General features: G+C 41.0%; 1 protein-coding gene across 1 annotated transcript in view; it reads left to right on the forward strand.

Annotated features, from left to right (window-relative positions):
• FER (FER tyrosine kinase) overlaps nucleotides 1-16,990 on the forward strand; it is a 202,114-nt gene that overhangs the window by 170,038 nt on the left and 15,086 nt on the right. The window contains exon 19 of the mRNA XM_066603044.1: nucleotides 13,522-13,676. Within this exon, the coding sequence (XP_066459141.1) occupies nucleotides 13,522-13,676 (155 nt within the window). The remainder of the gene's footprint in view (nucleotides 1-13,521; nucleotides 13,677-16,990) is intronic.

A 16,990-nucleotide genomic window follows, 5' to 3' on the forward strand; every position in this document is an offset into this window, starting at 1 on the left:
CATGAGAATCAGTAGTATACATGTGAATAATCTTGATGTAGTACAATTCTCAAATGCAGTTATATAAAACCATGACCCTCTGCTGGTCACCAATGTACTGCCAGGACTTCCAGTATTCTTGCTAAATTTCTTTGTGTATCAGATTTGGATCTAATGCCAATATTCAGTGGAGTATTAGTAATAGTATCAGGCAGAATGGTAAAAAAGGTATTTTTTTTCCTTATAATGGCTTTGAGTAATGAACCTCAGTTTAATGACTGTGACCTATAAGACACTGTTGTAGCATTTACACCTTTTTTCATTGCAATATCTGAAATGTTCTAATTGCCTCCATGCGATGAACAGATAGCTTATCTAAACATGTTGTCTTGCAGTTCCAGTGATGAGCATTTTATTTTGATAAGTAAATCCTGCACCTAGAAGGATTTGTCGTTTTGCTGCGAAACTCCGCATGCAGTTACATCTCAGGTAGATATGCAAAGGATTAGAGTTGTGGCGATTTAGATTAGATGAATGGTCTTGCCACCCTTGGCCTATAAAAAGGCTCTCAGAGGCCACTTGTGTCTAGTGAACCTTTTTTTGTGTGTGTGTGTGTGTGCAGCTTGTTGACTACTAGATATGCCCCTGCAATGCAAGCGGAGAGATTTCACCCAGTTAACAGAGTTTGAGAGGGGGTGCATTATTGGAATATGAGAAGCTGGATAGTCATATCGACAAATTTCCTGCTACCTGGGCCATTCTGGCTAGACTGTTAGGAAGTGTTGGGACTAGTGGATGCGTGAGGGCATGACACAAGGTGAGCAGACTCAGTACGCCCACCAGTACAGAGGATTGCCTGATCATCTGACAAGCACAAGCAGCTCCAACTGTTTTGTTGTCCACCATCCAGACACAGGTGCCACCATTGTTATAGGCCCCTGTGTCTGTCGGAATCACTTCCAGGTGCTTAGCTGAAGAAAATTTGGTCTTAGTGTCTATTATGTCTACTGCCATTGCCTCTGTTTGCAGTTGTGTCATGAACTATGAAACTGGACTGCTATCGAGTAGAAACTGGTTACTTTCAGCGATGAATCTAGGTTTTGTTTGGGCAGTGTCGATGGCCATGTTCATGTCTGGAGACCTAGGGGTGACCACCTTAATGTTGCCTTTGCTTTGGAGCGGCACCTCATGACAGTCAGCCCTAGTAGTGGTACAAGTAACAATGACAGCTCAGTGATATGTTCAGGACATTCTCCTGCCACATGTTTGCCACTCATGGCAAGGCTTCCAAGAGGCCTTATCCAGCAGGATAATACTCAGTGCATACACCAAGGTGGTCACAGGATGCTTCCACAACATTGCCACACTTCCGTCACCTATCAGGTCACCATATTTACCACACGTAGAACATGAATGAGATAATCTGGGACGCCATCTTGACAACCTATGAGTTTGCACGATCTAGAAGCTCAATTACAGCAAATGTGGACCTAAATACCGCAGGAATGCTATACGGATATTGTATGCCTCAATGCTCGCCCATATCACATCTTGTATGCAAGCTAGAAGTGGCCCAACAGGGTTCTAGATACTCCCTTCAAGTGTTCAGTTTTCCACAATAAATTATTCTTGTACTCTGATATTGTAATCACTTAGTTATATCAATGTTACAATAACACATATGAAGTTTCATTCCATTCCAACAACGCCTTCTAGAGGCTTGATTTTTTTTTTTTTTTGACAATGTGTAGTTCATGAGCCTTATGTGTATTATAAATGCAATGAAAAAGATCTTTTTATATCCATGGCAGTGTTCATTAGTATTCTACTCTGGTCTGTCTCCTGGCGTTTTCTTATAGCACATTTTCTGAACACAATAATGGGAAAGTCATAAATGTATAATATTCATCTTATATTTGTATTTGATAGCGACTGTCATTACATAATCTTCTGTGTGTGCTGTCAGCAGTTATAAATTATTATTTAATGAGAACACTAAAGTAGTGCTGAAAACCCCAGTACGAATAAACAAAACACTTAAAAACTGAGTCTGGCCAGGCCCTGCTAGTTATTCGCAGAACTGAAGAAACCTGTGTTGTCTTTATTGTGCTTTTGACTTATACGATGACAGCATAGATTAATAATCATTGCAATGTTGTGATTGTATTTGGTAAAATAGTTTGAAGCCTTAGGGCGATGGACTAATCTGCGCTAGAATAGAATTCTGTATGTGTTTTTTTTTTTTTAGATGTTTGTTTCTTTTTATCTTTCTGTACAGATTATTTTCAGAATTATAATTTTTGATATATACCAACTGATATAAATTATTTTTATTTTTTTGGACCCTTTTCTACTTTTTGGAAAACGTGTTTTTTTTGTTTTTTTTTAAGAAAAATTTGAACCTGTGGCAAGCCTTTAATTTCTATTGTAATATCAGATTTCTAGTTTGTCTTTACACCAATGTCTTTTATGACATGTGAATTTTTCACTTGTTTGTTGTCCATGATTTCTCACTGAATTATGTAATGAGAAGACATTCCGACCAGTAAGAAGGGAGTATCTGTCCAATTTCAACTTTCTTTAAAAATCTACAGAAGCTAGGCATGATTATGCTCAGATACCTACTGTAGTTGTTTGGAATGCATATATACAAAAAAGGGGGAGTAGCTAGACAGGAATATGCAGAAGAAGCAGAGCACTTGGTGCTATTGGGAACCCCTCACAGCATTTGCAAACTCATTTGCATATCAAATTAAACTTTATTTTCTCAATAGTGAAAAGGATGCGAATAGAAATAAAGGTAGATCTCTGCATGTCTACGGCATGTTTGTAGTGGCTTACAGGGCATCATTTTCATGACAATATCATTTTAACAGTGTTTAACTTTGGTCTTATTAAATTCCCCCTATGTCTTTATATGTGCTACAGAACTTTTTCTGCAGTAGTATTGCTCCCACAGTGTAGGTCACAAGATCACATGCTGGTCATGGATATTTCAAACATTCCTTTTTTTTAAAAAAAGAGCTAAAATAAAGAGACCCATAGTATGTTAGGCTGAAAGAAGACAATGTCCATCTAGTTCAGCCTGTTTTCAGCAGCCCCCCACCCCACCCTTGTTGATCCAGAGGAAGACAAAAAAGAAACCCATGTGGCAGAAGCCAATTAAGCCCATTTGGAGGAAAAAATTCCTTCCCAACCCCATAATGACAGTCAGAATAATCCCTGGATCATCGTTTGAAAGTTCCTACCGGACTCCAAGACCTGCATCTACAACCCCACTGGTCACCTAATGTCTATATCCTGTAAAATCATAGTGCTCTAAAGACGTCTAGTCCCTTCTTAAACTCCTCTATCAATTTTGCCATCACCATGACCTAGGGCATAGAGTTTTTAGCTGATCTTACAGTAAAGAACCCCCTTCTATGTTGGTGATTAAACCTTCTTTGCTCTAGACGTAGCGGATGCCCTCTTGTTATCATCGCAGCCCGGAGTATAAACAGCTCATGGGAGAGATCCTTGTATTGTCCGCTAATGTATTTATACACAGTTATTTGGTCGCCCCTTAATCGGCTTTTTTTCAGTCCTCTCATTCTGTTTATTAATTTGGTTGCCCTTCTTTGAACCCCCTCAAGCACTGCAACATCTTTCCTGAGCACCAGTGTCCAGAACTGTACACAGTATTCCATGTGAGGCCTGACAAGTGCCTTATATAGTGGAAGAAAAAAGCCCTGCCTCGCCCATACACCGCTTTTAATGCACCCAAGACTTTATTTGCTTTTGCAGCAGCTGAATGGCATTGATTGCTACAGTTAAGTCTACAGTCAACTAGTACCCCCAGGTATTTTTCCATTTTGCTTTTCATTTAGTGTATATTGGTGACATACGTTTCTCCTACCCATGTGCATAACCTTAATTTATTAATATTGAACTTCATTTGCCATTTTAGTACCCAAGCCCCCAGCTTATCTAGGTCCTTTTACAGCCGTATATTGTCCTCCTTTGTATTAAGTATCTTGTATAATTTCGTATGGTCTTCAAATATTGATATTTTACTGTGCAGTTTCTCTATCAGGTCATTGATGAATATATGAACAGAATGGGGCCTAATATTGAACCCTGTGGCACCCCCACCAACAACGGTGGCCCAACCAGAGTACGATCCATTTTGGTGGCCTATAGAAAACTCCTATCAGGGTTCTTTTTATTTTTCTTTCCCTGTATTTCTACCCACAGAGATTCCACGTGTTCATCTCCTACACCTATGTCTTCTCGTAGCCTCGGCATTAGGTAGGATTTAACATACTGAAATATCTCTCCCGCTTTCTGTTTCCCACTGTTTTCTGAAGAGATTATAACCCTGTAAATTCACGGCCCAATCGCACTTATCACTAAGCCATGTTTCCGTTATTCCTACTATATTGTAATTATCAGACATTCTCGCGTCAAGCTCACCCACTTTACTAATCAAACTTCTTGCATTAGTTGCCATACAGTTTTTATACGGTGATTGTTATTCATATTAATTATGCTACTGATAGTCCTATTAGCTGTTCTGTCAGTTCTAATTGTACTAACCCCACCCCACTCGACCCCCCCCCCCCATTCTCATCACTCTGTCCCAGGTCACTGTCTACACGGTCTTCCCCGTATTGCTCTTGTTGTCCTCCCCCCCCCTCCCCCCCGTTCTCTAGTTTAAACACTCCAACCTTCTAGCCATTTTCTCCCCCAGCACAGCTGCACCCTCCCCATTGAGATGCAGCCCGTCCCTACAGTAGAGCCTGTATCCGACAGCAAAGTCAACCCAGTTCTCCAGGAACCCAAACCCCTCCTTCCTACATCAACTCTGGAACCACTTGTTTACCTCTCTAATTTCCCACTGCCTTTCTGGTGTGGCTCGTGGTACAGGTAATGTTTCTGAGAAAACTCTCTTGGAGGTCCTCGCCCTGAGCATAGATCCTTGAAATAATTTTTGAGGGCCCTCCATTGACCTCTAATTTGGTCATTGGTGCCAATGTGCACCATGACCACTGGATCGTCACCAGCCCCTCCCATTAATCTGTGAACCCGATCCGCAATGTGTTGAACTGGAGCACCAGGAAGACAACACACTGTTGGACCTCAGTCTTTGTGGCAGATTGCCCTATCTGTCCCCCAATACATTCAAAAACTATTAGACCTTATAGAACTGTAATGTGGCCCTAAGTCAACGGAGCATGGACCCAAAAAAGTGCAACTCTAACCTCCAGCCTAACCCTTTTATGCCTCTATTTTGTACTTAATAGTTTTAAACAAGGAGGTAGAAAAAAAACATGGGTAAATGACAGGGGCATGGTGTGCATTAGCTGGCTGTGCTGTAGGGTCTTGATCACATGTATTGGGTTTCATTATTTTATCTTTTTAAAATGAAAAGTTATGTTTTAATTCTTCATGGCAAGCATTTGATCTTCTGTGATACTTTCCCATTTTTATACCTGGTCTTTCTTGAACCGATGATTTGTTTGGGTTCTGTGATAATATTCTGCTCTGTAGGGGTCTGGTTTAACTGCTACCTATGTACTCCCTATAGCTATAGCACTGAATTATTTCTGTATATGTTCTTATTTTTATATGTGTATTGGTTGAGTATAAGAATTCTAGTTATTATCTAGCCCAGCCGCCAGATGTAACAAGTAGGGCTGAGACTTTATTAGAGCTGTAGGAATAAGCAGAGATTTCTGAGAGACACTTAAAATAGTTTTTATTGTAGTCATAATGAGTGATTTATTGGTCAGAGTACAACTCCTACCTTGAAGAATGCACCGCGTTCCCTATTTATTACACTTTCTTCTCAAATGATGCAAATGTATGCACCTACCCTGCCGTGATATTTAAATGTATTGCCTCTTATATGTTTATATATAAAACTGGAATGTGCAGCGGCAGTTTATAAAACAAGCCTGACATTCATGAGGAATTTCATGTAATGTTTTTATGCATAGTATACTAGAAAAGAAAGTATATAATTACATTTGGTTTTGTGGTTCTGCCTATTGTCAATTCAAAGAATTGTGCCTCTGATCTTTATAATGATCTGCAGTATGGAAACATTTCTTTATACAGCATCATTATTTCAGAGTCACCGAGCCTCTACAAGATCATATTAACCCCTTAACGACCAGCCCATAGTGTTTTTACGTCCTCCCGAAGTGGGCTCTATTCTCTGAGGACGTAAAAACATGCTTCCTGCAGAGAATAGTGCCCCTCGGGCTGTGGACGTGACAGCTCCATGCTGTCGGTGTCCGCAGGTAGCTGACAGCATGGAGCTGTCATCCCGGGCTGTTCGGAGCCCCCCCCGGCATTGCGATCGGCGCTATGCAATGGATAGCGCCGATCGCAAAAAAAGTAAATAAAAGTATATAAAAGTTAAAGATTCAGCTGCTCTGATGGATCGGATCCATCGGAGCAGCTGAAATTACTCACCCAGGTCCGGCACGCTGCTCCCCGCTCTCCTGCCGCTCCGGGGCCCGAAGCCGGTCTTCTGCGCATGCGCGCCAGGCGGCATTACGTCAGCCGCATGCGCAGAAGGCCCGGCGGCGCGGGAGATTTAAAATCTCCTGGCTCCCGGCTCCTGTAGGTAGCCGGGAGGCAGGAGATGTCAGCGGGGACTGCGGTGAGCGGTCCCCGGTACCGCGATCGCCGTTATCCAATGGTTAGCGGCGATCGCGAAAAAGTAAAAAAAAAGTCAGTTTCACCTCCCCTCATGGATCGGATCCATGAGGGGAGGTGAAAATACTCACCCCCAGTCCTCAGCGGTGTCCCGATGTCCCGGGACCCGAATCCCCGTCTGCGCATGCGCGCCCGATGATTGACATCGGGCGCGTGAACAGACGGGCTCGAGCCCCGGGAAATTTAAAATCCCTCTGCTTCTGGCTGCCATGTGTAGCTAGGAGCAGAGAGATTATACCGGGGACATGATCACTGTCATCCAATGGATGAAAGTGATCATGTAAAGTGAGAAAAAAGTGTAAAAAAGTTAAAAAAAAAAAAAGTTAAAAAAGTTTTTAAAAGTTTAAAAAGCGTACGTTTCATCTCCCCTCATGGATCATATCCATGAGGGAGGATGAAAGTACGTACCTAAGGCCCCCAGATTTATCCGCGGACCTTACCACAGCTTCTGCACACGCGCCCGTCGCCAAAATGGCGGGCTCATGCGCAAAAGCTGTGGATTGCCAGGATAATTTAAATTCTCCCTGCTCCTGGCTACAAAACGTAGCCAAGAGCATGGAGATTTAATGGGGGTCCGCAGTGAGCGGTTCCTGGTCACGTGTTCGCCGTTATCCAATAATGGCGATCACGTAAAAGTTTAAAAAAAAATTTGAAGTTTCATCTCCCCTCACTGATGCGATCGGTGAGAGGAGATGAATCTTTTTACCGGAGGCCTCCGTATTTGAATCCCGACGCGATCTTCCTCCGTGGACCTTCCAGGATTCTGCACATGCGATTGCCGGCAAAAAGCCAGACACATGCGCAGGAGTCAGGGAGCCCAGGAAACTTAAAATCTCCTTGCTCCCAGCGACCAACGGTCACAGGGAGCCTGGAGCAGTGACGGGTGGCCTCGTTGAGCGGTCCCCGGTCACGTGATAAAAAGGTAGCGATCTACCTTAGGCCGGTCTCACATGACCGGATAGGAATGACGGATTCCACATGCGTCTGATCCACGGTATTACGCAGATCAATCGCATTGGATTACACAATTCCGCTCACATTAGCGGGTCAGAATTGCGTAATCCACTCGCAGAAAAGAGAACGCAGCAGGTTCTATTTTACTGCGGATATCGGCAACATAGAGCCCATTGTGCTCCATGGTCGCGGATATACCCGCAGTCCATACGCAACTACATTGTATACGGGCTGCGGGTACCCGCGTCATCGCTAAGCGATGGTGCGGGAAATACAAACAAAGGTGTACTGTGCATGACCGCCTGTGTGAGTACGCAGTTATGCGCAGTACATTACGCAGCCGTACGCAGGGTCACAGCCGGGCTCACAGATGGGATCCGCTGTGGGCCTCCGCAAGCGGATTCCGCCTGCACCCGCGTGAGCCCGGCGTTATTCAGACCGCTACCTGTGATACGTATTTTACAAGAAGCCCCGGGAACGCTCGCTTTCCTGCAGTTCCAGGAGCACCTTGTTGAGCGCCTTCTGTGTGAGACCGCCGCACCTCATCAAGCTTACGGAGACTCACGGAACGCCACTTTTTACACCCCATACCCGCCACTGAGGTCATGAAATACCCCCAAAAAGCATGAGAGGAGGGGGGGGGGGGGGGGGGGATACCCGGTTTTATTGCCCCATGGGCCCATTCAACCAGCCTCCGTAATTACCCCTGTCTTCGGAAATACTACACATTTCACATTTTTACTTTTATCTAAGATTTGCGAACGCCAAAAAGGGCGCGGAGGGGGAGGGGGGGAATTTTTAGGGAGTCAATCTTTATTCTGTACAAATAAGCAATGGGGCCTGGAATTTATTCAGTTGTGCCCTAAAATCCAACAGGTGTTCCGTCCTTTATAGGCCTTGCCATGCGTCCTGTAAGTAGATTAGGGCCACAATGGGTATGTTTCTGAACTCGGGACAAACGGGGGTATCCATTTTGGGGTGAACGTCTTCATTCCTATGTGCACTGTACAAAAAAACTGTTTTTAAATTGAAAAAATTGCCAAAAAAATTGAAAATCGTAACTTTTTCCTTCTGCTTTGCTTAGATTCATTCAAATACTGTGGGGTCAAAATACGCAGTACAGCCCTAGATGAATTCGTTAAGGGGTCTAGTTTTCAAAATGGGGTCATTTGAGGGGGTTCTTTATAGTTTTGGCCGCTCAATGGCTCTACAAGGGGGCAATGGGGCCTGGAATTTATTCAGTGGTATCCTGAAATCCAACGGGTATTCCTTTCATTGTAGGCCTAGCCATGGGTCCTGTAAGTCTATTAGGGCCACAATGGGTATGTTTCTGAACACGGGACAAACAGGGGTATCCATTTTGGGGTGAAAGCCTTCATTTATATGTGTGCTGTACAAAAAAAACTGTTTTTAAATTGACACAATAGCCCAAAAAATGAAAATCCTATTTTTTTCCTTTTGCTTTGCTTAAATTTATTCAAAAACTGTGGGGTCAAAATATGCAGTACATCCCTAGATAAATTCGTTAAGGGGTCTAGTTTTCAAAATGGGGTCATTTGTGGGGGTTCTATATGGTTTTGGGCGCTCAAGAGCTCTACAAGTGGGCAATGGGGCCTAAAAGGACTTCAAGCAAAATCTATGTTCTGAAAGCCACCGATTACTCCTTTTATTTTGGGCCCCGTTGTGCATGCGGACATAAGATTAGGGCCACAATGGGTATATTTCTGAAAACAGCACAAACAGGGGTATCCATTTTGGGGTGTAAGTCTTCCTTCATATGTGTGCTGTACAAAAAAAGCTGTTTTTAAAATGACAGAATTGCCAAAAAAACAAAAATCCAAATTTTTTCCTTTTGCTTTGCTTGAATTTATTCAAAAACTGTGGGGTCAAAATGCGCAGTACACCCCTAGATAAATTCGTTAAGGAGTCTAGTTTTCAAAATGGGGTCATTTGTGGGGGTTCTCTATGGTTTTGGGCGCTCAAGAACTCTACAAGTGGGCAATGGGGCCTAAAAGGACTTCAAGCAAAATTTGTGTTCCGAAAGCCACCGGTCGCTCCTTTCATTTTGGGCTCCGTTGTGTATCCAGACATAAGATTAGGGCCACAATGGGTATGTCTCTGAACACGGGACAAACAGGGGTATCCATTTTTGGGTGCAAGTCTTCCTTCATATGTGTGCTGTACAAAAAAAGCTGTTTTTAAAATGACAGAATTGCCGAAAAAACGAAAATCACAATGTTTTCCTTTTGCTTGGTTTGAATTCATTCAAAAACTGTGGGGTCAAAATATGCAGTACACCCCTAGATAAATTCCTTAAGGGGTCTAGTTTTCAAAATGGGGTCATTTGTGGGGGTTTTCTATGGTTTTGGGCGCTCAAGAACTCTACATGTGTGCTATGGGGCCTAAAAGGACTTCAAGCAAAATTTCTGTTTTGAAAGACACTGACTACTCCTTTCATTTTGGGCCCCGTTGTGGACTCAGATATAACAATAGGGCCACAATGGGTATATTTCTGAACACGGCAGAAATAGGGGTATCCATTTTGGGGTGTAAATCCTGATTTTCATGTAAACTATAGGAAAAAAATATGTCTTTAAAATGACAGATTTGCAAAAATATGAAATTTTACTTTTTCTCCTCTAAATTGAATTAATTCCTGAAAAAAAACTGTGGGGTCAAAATACTCATGACACCCCTCAGTGAATACATTAAGGGGTGTAGTTTTTAAAATGAGGTCATTTGGGGGGGTATCTATTATTCTGACACTCATGAGCCTTTCCAATCTCGGCTTGGTATAGGAAAATAAAGTGTTCCTCAAAATGCTAAAAAGTAATGTTAAATTTGTACGTCTCCTAAATAGTTAAAAAAAAACGAAAGTTTTTCCAATGTGCGCCCAAAATAAAGTAAACGGGTGGAAATATAAATCTTAGCAAAAATTTCTATATTATGTTTGCACATATTTAAGATATTGCAGTTGTAAATGTGAAAAAATGACGATTTTTTCAAAATTTTCCCAATTTTGGCGCTTTTAATAAATAAACACAATTTCTATCGGTCTATTTTTTCCGCCTAAATGAAGCACAACATGTGGCGAAAAAACAATGTCAGAATCGCTTGGATATGCAAAACCTTTCTGGTGTTTTTCCATGTTAAAGTGACACATGTCAGATTTGCAAAATTTGGCCTGGTCATTAAGGCGCAAACAGGCTTGGTCACTAAGGGGTTAAACAGTAAAGATTAAAGCCTTTCTACCACCTGAAATTGTTGATAGTTGAAATGGATTTGCGGCGATAAATTGTGAGAGAGGGAAAGTGTATCAGCTTTTATAATCTCATGGAACATAAATAACACATGGAAACAAATGCTGCTTCACTCTGCATATATACAGCATATGTAGCTTCTCATTCCTGGCTCCTTATAGAAGAAAGTGACAATTTCTGTTTCTGGAAGGAAATGTATAAAATTCAGAAGCTCAACTTAATCTTTCATGCATATTACCGATGAATACTCGTGTCATACATATTACTTCAATACCATACTTGAAGAAAATTCCATTAATGTGCAGTTAATCAGTATGCATTTCTCTGTCCTGTGCATGTTTATGCATACTTCAAAGCGTTCAGCTTCTGGAGTGATCGTTAATATGTTAGACGTGTGTGAATTATCACCGCAAGTTTTACTTGAACTTTTGCTTCTCAAAGACTCTTTCAATATCTGCAACTTACAAAGCTGGAGTTTGACAAACATTTTTGCTTGAGTTATAACATGTAGTTTCTCATCATATAACATCACATACGGAAATATGTAATTGCTTCCATAACCTAGTACCAGTTTTAATAGTTGCTTTTAAGTCTTTTCTCCAAAACTTAAAATTTGGCACACCCCAAGTCTTATACAAGCTGCTTGTTTTCTGTTTGTATCATGGAAGTTCTGAACCTTGCACAAGTTCCACACTGAAATTTAGATATTGGACCCACAATTGTTCAAATAAATTTGAGTTTCCCACCTGGTATGCTACACACAATTATCAATTAGGTTTTATGGCCTGGAAGCAAGTTGGAGGTGGAAAATAATCCAAAGAAAGAGAAAACCGTGCTAGTGGATGGCTTGTAGGAACACCGAAGAAAAGTATTTACAACTGTGTTAGGATTGACAACAACGTTTGTGCAAACAACTCGATGTAACAATTATTTGCAGAATTGTACTGTGAAAAAGGACCTTTTAGATGGCTGAATGAGCATTCAATGAACAGCTAACATCTACTGAATCTCCTGACACCTACATAAACATGCATACTTGGCTCAGCTAAGTGTACATGCCTTTACAATGCAGAGAGTGGAGAAAACCTCTGCTAGTCACCTCTGGCATCAGCCTATCTCCTGAGAACATAAGGATCGGGCAGTTGAAATCCAGCTGCCCTGTCCTGATCTCCCCTTCTACCTGGGGGAGAGTTAGAGGCTTGCTCACAAATTATATATTTGCCTGGCTCTCCTACAATTGGTGGGTTTAGCCGTTCTAGTTCTAATGTGTATGGCCAGATGTGATCCTGATAATGAGCACTAATCATTGCGATTGGTGCTGGTTTACCTGGCCTTCACGCATGCGGATTCAGAATTTATGGGGGAGGACCGATCATATATAAGATTGCTCGTCCCCCACACAGTTTAAAAATTCTCAGCAAAACATCCTCCCTTTTGCACGGGGAGATGAATAATTTTTTTCGGCTGCACAAAAGATGCGATCAACCAATAAACCAAAGTTTGTTTGTTTGATCAGGTGCAGCTTCATATGACTCAATGATTTTAGGCCAAGTTCATACCTCTATTTTAATTGGATTCCTCCAATTTTTCTTAGACAACAGATTCCCCTTCAGCGTTTTACAAGTGGATCAAACCGTTTTGAAATAAATATGACAAAGATTCATATGACTGACATATTCCGTATATATTATTACAGTCCCAAGCTGTTGGAATTGACAAACAAGCTTATCGACTGGCACATTTGTAACAATTTAGTGGAGCTTCAATGATGGAATGGGACAGTTAAAGCTTAATTAGCAGATTACAGCCAATGGTTCACCACTGTACAGTCTTAATCTAATGACTATGGCCAGATTGAGTTTTCCCTACATAAGATTAAAGCATAGTGCTTGGAGTAAAGAAGACTTCCTGGCATGCAAATCCCCATAGTAGAACTCTACAGCAATGAACACTGGGAGATTTTTTTCCTCTGGATACAGCTTGGGACTATAATACATGCATGATCAGTTTAATATAAACAAAGCAGTATGTTTACAAAGTAATTCAAACTTTTATGTAGATGATTTCTTTAAGCTGTCATATCCTGTTCAGACAAAACATTTGAAACACATAGTATTGCTTGCCTCTGAACACCTTCCCATATATCCTGCACTGGAACATGAATATGGTGGACTAGGTCACCTGTTCCTGGCCTCATTCCCTTCTGTAACTGAGAACTGCAGCAAAGAGCTGCTTTACACCTTGAGGACTTGGCTCATCCGCATAGACTGCCTATTGACGTATATAATAAATGCTTCAGTGAAATGAAGACTAAACTGTTATCTACCCCTTTAGGAAAACCTTTTAGATAGATAACGGATTGAGCTCTTTAAGGTCTTTGCGTTGGTTCCAAATTTTCAAGTAGCTTATGTTTTTTCCCATTATGTATTCGAGCCATTAGCAATGTATGACCATGCATAGTTTAATCACAAATCATACAGTACTGATGTATTTTATCATGTGCTTTACATTTTCTTTTTTCTCATGCGAAATATTTCTCAAAATCACAAGTTGTAGAATTATTCATGCGCTGCTGTTAATCTGAAGGTAAATTCAATTTCTTTCCAACACATTTTTTTTCTAGGGACCTGGCAGCACGCAACTGTCTTGTAGGTGAAAATAATATTTTGAAAATCAGTGACTTTGGCATGTCTCGTCAAGAGGATGATGGAATATATTCATCTTCTGGCTTAAAACAAATTCCTATCAAATGGACAGCCCCAGAAGCCCTCAATTATGGTAAGACTCTTCTTTTATTTCTGCTGGTATAAAATTCATTTATTTCAATGCTGATGACTATAAATTTATTTTTACTTTGTGGTATGTATTTACTAGTCATTAGTTTTGGGCTTCTTTCGCACAGCTTTTGTGTGGCGTTTCTTTTGGCTTTCCAAAAATGCCATAAATGTCAGTGTTTTTTCTGGCATATTTCTACGCATTCATGTTTGTTTTTTCATGAGGTTTTTCCAGGCCTATAGACAAGCATATAAAAAATACACACACAAAAAAAACTTAGAGCATGTTGAGATTTGGGGAGGAAAAAGAGTCACTAACTCAATGAAATGTACCATAAATTAAGAAAAATGACACCAAAAAATCCACTATTTGCAAGGTGTTTTATATTAAATATTGGCTTAAAAGGGCCACTCCAGTGATTTTCTTTTTTTTTAATATATTCATTCACAGCTTCTATCCCCTCAGTATATATGTTATCTAATGTTACCTTGGCTAGTTATTTCTTTCTGTCTGAAATTCCCAGCCTCAGATTGTCATGTGATCTCTATTCTGAGCAGCTGAACTGTACTTGGGGGTTACGTATTCATTTTCTAGTCAGATTCTCAGTTTGTGTGATGTGGTTACATAGATCTACCATAGAAACTATCAGGAGGGAGAGACAGGCACTTCTGTCAGTTACTGGTGATCACAAAGCTCCTGTCACACAGTTATAAAAGAGGAGATCACAACTCAACCTCCTGACTGTATACGTATGGTCTGTAGCTTATTTAGGTGAATTTACAAGGTAATGATCAAACTGTGCCCCCAGCAAGTTTATTTTGGTGATTATGGAAGGTAATAATTAAACTGCCCCCCCCCCCCCCCCCAGCAGGCATCATAAAATAACCTTAGCTAATGCTGTGCTGATGCATATTGAGAAAGATGTGAAAAATAAATTTAAAAAATCTCAGCCGCAAGATGGTGCCTGACAGGCATCAGATAGGTGGCTGCACTTAATGGAAGTGATTCCAATACACAGAGAAAACCTCTAGAGTGATAGGTAATCAGGTGAAAAGAGTAGGCATGAGAACATATACTGTCAAACCACTAGTTTCGTTGTCTTCTAGTTTAGCTGATTTTTCAAGCCAGAATTTCGTCTCTGGTTTCGCTGGCTGCTTCTCGTTTCGCCGGCTGGCTGTGATTGGCTGAGAGGGCTGTCACTCAGCCGATTCAGCCAATCAGAAGCATTTCTTGTAGGCAGGCAGGGGATTCAATCCCTGTCACTAGCAATAGATGCTTTGCCAGCTTGGCAAGTGCCCGGCAGCCAGCCAGAAGTTCCGAAAGCAGCGTTGGAGACCTCGATGGTACCTGAAAGGTGAGTATTAATGCCACCTGCAGTCCTATGTAACAGCACAGAGAATACAGTGATAACTCTTAGGACAGATAATGATGCCACCTGCAGTCCTATGTATAACCACCGATAACGCACAGTGATAACTCTTAGGACAGATAATGCAGTAGATGTGACCTGCAGTCCTATGTAACACCACAGATAATGCACAGCTCTACATTAGGCCGCTTTTTTTGGTATTAAAAAACATATTTATTCTCTATTAAATGGTTAATATTAAGTGGTTTAGTGTTTTGTTTTTGTTAATGTCTAGAACGATTTTTCCCTAGAAAAAAAAAGTACTGGATTAATACAATCTATATATATGAAGGCGAAGGCCCTGGCTGACTGACTGACTCCCCACTAATTCTCTAACTTCCCTTTAAATTTGACTTTAAATTCGGCACAACCATTCTTTAGGTCCTAAATAGGAAAAGTAAAGGGGTCACAACTTGATTATTCAATTCTAAGCATGAAAGTAAGTGACCCCCTACCCCCCTCCCCCCGCCCCCTGTGTATTGTAACTAAGTAACTAATAACACACATCGGTACTGCACAAATGTGAAATTTGGCACGACCATTCTTTAGGTCGTAAATATGAAAAGTAAAGGGGTCGCGACATCAATATTCCATTCTATGTGTGAAGAACTGTGCAAAAATCTGCAATACATGAGCGTTCTTTTCTCAAACCATAAAGCCTAGGGAAATGATTTGTATACTGAAGACAATCTACCTCACCTCCATGTGTATATACTGAGAAGAATATACACCACCTCTATGTGTATGTATTGAAGAGAATCTACCTTACCTCTGTGTATAAACTGAAGAGATTCTATTGCTCCCCTATGTGTATATACAGAGGAGAATATAACTAATCTCTGTGTATATACTGAGAACATTCTAACTGACCTCTGTGTGCATATACTGAAAGGCTGTAAAGTACATAAGGATGGGGCCATGGACTGCAGGGATGAAGCATGCCTTTAAGGCTAAGAAGGGGCTGCAACCTCCAGTCCGGGTGTAAATTTAAATTAAATGGGGTGTTACCTTTTAACGGTAAAAAATGAGAAGAATGGGAGTGGTGGCACATTCTGCAGAGGGGCATCGGTACATGAAGTCTGAGAGAATCTAACGCTCCTCTATGTGTATACTTATTTTATTCCTCAGTTCCGCTGAAATAACCACGACTTGATAAAATCTTCTGTGTGGACAACAGGTAAACACTTGTACCAAATTAAGTCTGGCAAAGCTGGGTATATCAGCTAGTAATACATAAATGTGTCACTGCTGTAGCTGGTCAGAGGTCAAGAACAAAGTAGCCAAAAATTTCCACTTGATTGCTAGCTTTTGACAGTCATGGTGTTGAGTAAGGGTTGTCATTCTTGAAGCTCATTTAGTGAGCCATGCTGTTTGCTGAATGTTCAGTTTTTTAACTCCTGATTTTCAAAATCCTGTTTTAAGTACTATGGGGGAGATTTATGAAACTGTTGAAAAGAAAAACAGTGTTTTCCCATAGAAGCCAATCACAGAGTAGCTTTCATTTCCCTTAGTGCTCTTACAAAATAAAAGCTGTAATGTGATTGGCCTTTTTTGAACAACAAAGGCAGTTTTTGTTTTTTTAAAGACCATTTTCCTAGATTTGCCCCAATGTGTTACATTAAGTAGGTCTTGTCTACTTAACTCCATGCTGCAGGAAATTTTATCATACATTGGATGTGCCCATTTTGTAAGAGGCACTGAATGCGATATTACATTGATTTTTATAGTAGCTCTGTGGCCAAAAAGTTGGGACTGCTATCTCATTTTAAAGTCGTTGTCCAAGGGTTCAATGAACAAAAAAAAAACTGCAAATGTCCTAAAATAAAAGTACTCTTCTAAATCCTTTTCCGATCTAGAGCAGTGGTGGATCCTGTGAACAGTGATGCCAGTAGATACGACACATGATCCC

Source organism: Eleutherodactylus coqui, chromosome 5 (genome assembly GCF_035609145.1).
Source record: "Eleutherodactylus coqui strain aEleCoq1 chromosome 5, aEleCoq1.hap1, whole genome shotgun sequence".
Classification (NCBI taxonomy): Eukaryota; Metazoa; Chordata; class Amphibia; order Anura; family Eleutherodactylidae; genus Eleutherodactylus; species Eleutherodactylus coqui.